We start from the raw sequence: 1,935 nt of genomic DNA, 5'->3' as shown, positions 1-1,935 counted from the left end.
GGCCAATTCTCATCCGGAGAAGGGGGTTTGGGTGAGATCATCCCCTTTTCAAATGGGGAGACTGAGGCACAGAGGAGTGTTAGCTGGAGACACAGGGCATGTTGGGGCAGGAAATCCCAGCTCCACCAACCTGGGGGCCCGGCGAGCCCGCTCCACGATGCCTCCTCCTCCATGAAGGGCCAGAGGCGAGCACCCTAACGAACGTCCCCCAGGCCTGCGGTGGGCAGTGGGGGGTGCTCAGGAGGCCGAGGTCCCAGCAGGCCCCGGACGCCCCCTGTCCCCCAGCCTCTGTCGCTGACGTCTCCTCTGCTCTGCTCGATGCCGAAGCCGCGTCAGGACGAGCTCCGAGGCCTGGATCAGGCTGTGCTGTGGGAACGAGAGGGGAGGGCGGGGCTCAGAGAGCTGGTGGGGTGCACGGTAAGACTGGAGGGGTGCAGGTTAGACTGCGTGGGATGGTCTGCAGGGACGACCCACCAAAGGTCAGGAGCTTGGCCACGGCGGGAGATCAGAGGGCAGACCAGGGTGCGGGGTGGGAACGGGTCTTTGTGACGGGGTGAAGGTTAGGCCCAGGGGGACGGTCTGTGAATTTCCAGTTGGAGGGACAAAGCCTGGACCCAAATGTGCGGGTCTGAGGTTAGAACTCGGTGGAAGGGACGGGACAGGATGGATCAAAATGTGAGAGGGATGACATTACGTGGGAGTGGGGTCTGAGCACTGGCGAGAGGCTGAGGGTAGACCACAGTGAGGGGGGACAGAGGGCAGACTCTGGCGGGAAGGACAGGGGAGTAAAACAAAGGACCAGCAAACCAAAGTGGACAAGGGGGATCCAGCCCCCTGTGGGGCAGAGTCAGACTCTGGCTGGAGGGTCTGAGGTTAGACCCTCATAGCGGGGACAAAGATGACAGTGAAATAGCTTGAAATTAACCATAACGAGGGGTGACGGGATGACGAGACCACAGAAAAACGAGGTCCTCTCTCCAGTTGGATCCCAGCCTCTTCCACCGTGGTCTAACCTAGTGCTTCCCACTGGGATGGAAGCTCCGCCCTTTCCGTGGGGTCTAACCTCAGACCTCCCCGCTGGGTCTAATCTCGTTCTGTTCAAGAATCTAACCTTCGCCCCCTTCACTGAGGTCCAACCTCAGACCCTCCCACTGGGGTCCAACGTGCATCCTTCCTGCTGGGGTCTTGCCGAGGCCGCTCCACCGCGGCCCAGACTGCAGGAAAAGCTCGTGCAGACCGCGGAGGCGGCGGCAAGGTGAGACACCAGTTGGAAGAGCCCAGGTTAGACCAACGGAAATGGGTCCTGGGGTCGAACCAGAGGGAAGGAGAAGCAAAGACCACATTAGGGGACAAAGGTACAGCAGGGCCTGAGGGGTGGGGGCTGGCCCTTGGGGAAAGGTCAGAGGTCAGACGATATCAGTTGGAGGATAAACTGCCATGGGGGGGTCCCAGGTTGGACCCTGGGCCATCGGAATGGTTGGCTGAGGCCGTAACAGGGCTGACAGCAGTCGGGCTGCCACGGGAGGGTCAGAGGTCGAAGTTCAGCAGAAGGCTGGCCGTGAGGCAGCAGTTCAAGGGCTCGATCACCATAGGAAGTCCTGGGGTTAGACCGGGTTCAAGGTTAGACTAGGCAGGGAGCTGGGCACTGGCTGTGGAAGGGTGGGAAGTGCAAACTGGAAGTCAGAGCCTCAGCGGCCAGCTGGTGGCTGGACCGCAGCCAGCGTGAAGCCGGTCACAGCGCGGGGGAGAGGGCGCCTGCGATAAGGGGGCACGGAGGGCGAAGGGGAGACTGCGGGGGGCGGGGGGCCAGGTTAGATCGTGGGGGCGGGTCCCGGGTAGTCCTGGGGAAGGGACAGAGTGGGACAGAGCGTGAAGGACAGAGTGAGGTAAGCTGGGGGTGACAAATGACACATGGGAACCCCTTCACCAGGTGAG

At 61.8% G+C, this 1,935-nt stretch overlaps 1 protein-coding gene across 1 annotated transcript in view; it reads right to left on the bottom strand.

Annotated features, from left to right (window-relative positions):
* Positions 1 to 1,527: 1,527 nt before the first annotated feature.
* The window catches only part of KPTN (kaptin, actin binding protein), a 6,449-nt gene continuing 6,041 nt past the window's right edge, over positions 1,528 to 1,935 (bottom strand). Inside the window, exon 12 of the mRNA XM_011378190.2 lies at positions 1,528 to 1,598. Within this exon, the coding sequence (XP_011376492.1) occupies positions 1,528 to 1,598 (71 nt within the window). The remainder of the gene's footprint in view (positions 1,599 to 1,935) is intronic.

This window comes from Pteropus vampyrus, unplaced genomic scaffold (assembly GCF_000151845.1).
Source record: "Pteropus vampyrus isolate Shadow unplaced genomic scaffold, Pvam_2.0 Scaffold333, whole genome shotgun sequence".
In the NCBI taxonomy this organism is placed as follows: Eukaryota; Metazoa; Chordata; class Mammalia; order Chiroptera; family Pteropodidae; genus Pteropus; species Pteropus vampyrus.
The sequence above is the reverse complement of the archived record's forward strand: the minus strand, read 5'-3'. Positions and strand labels throughout refer to the sequence as shown.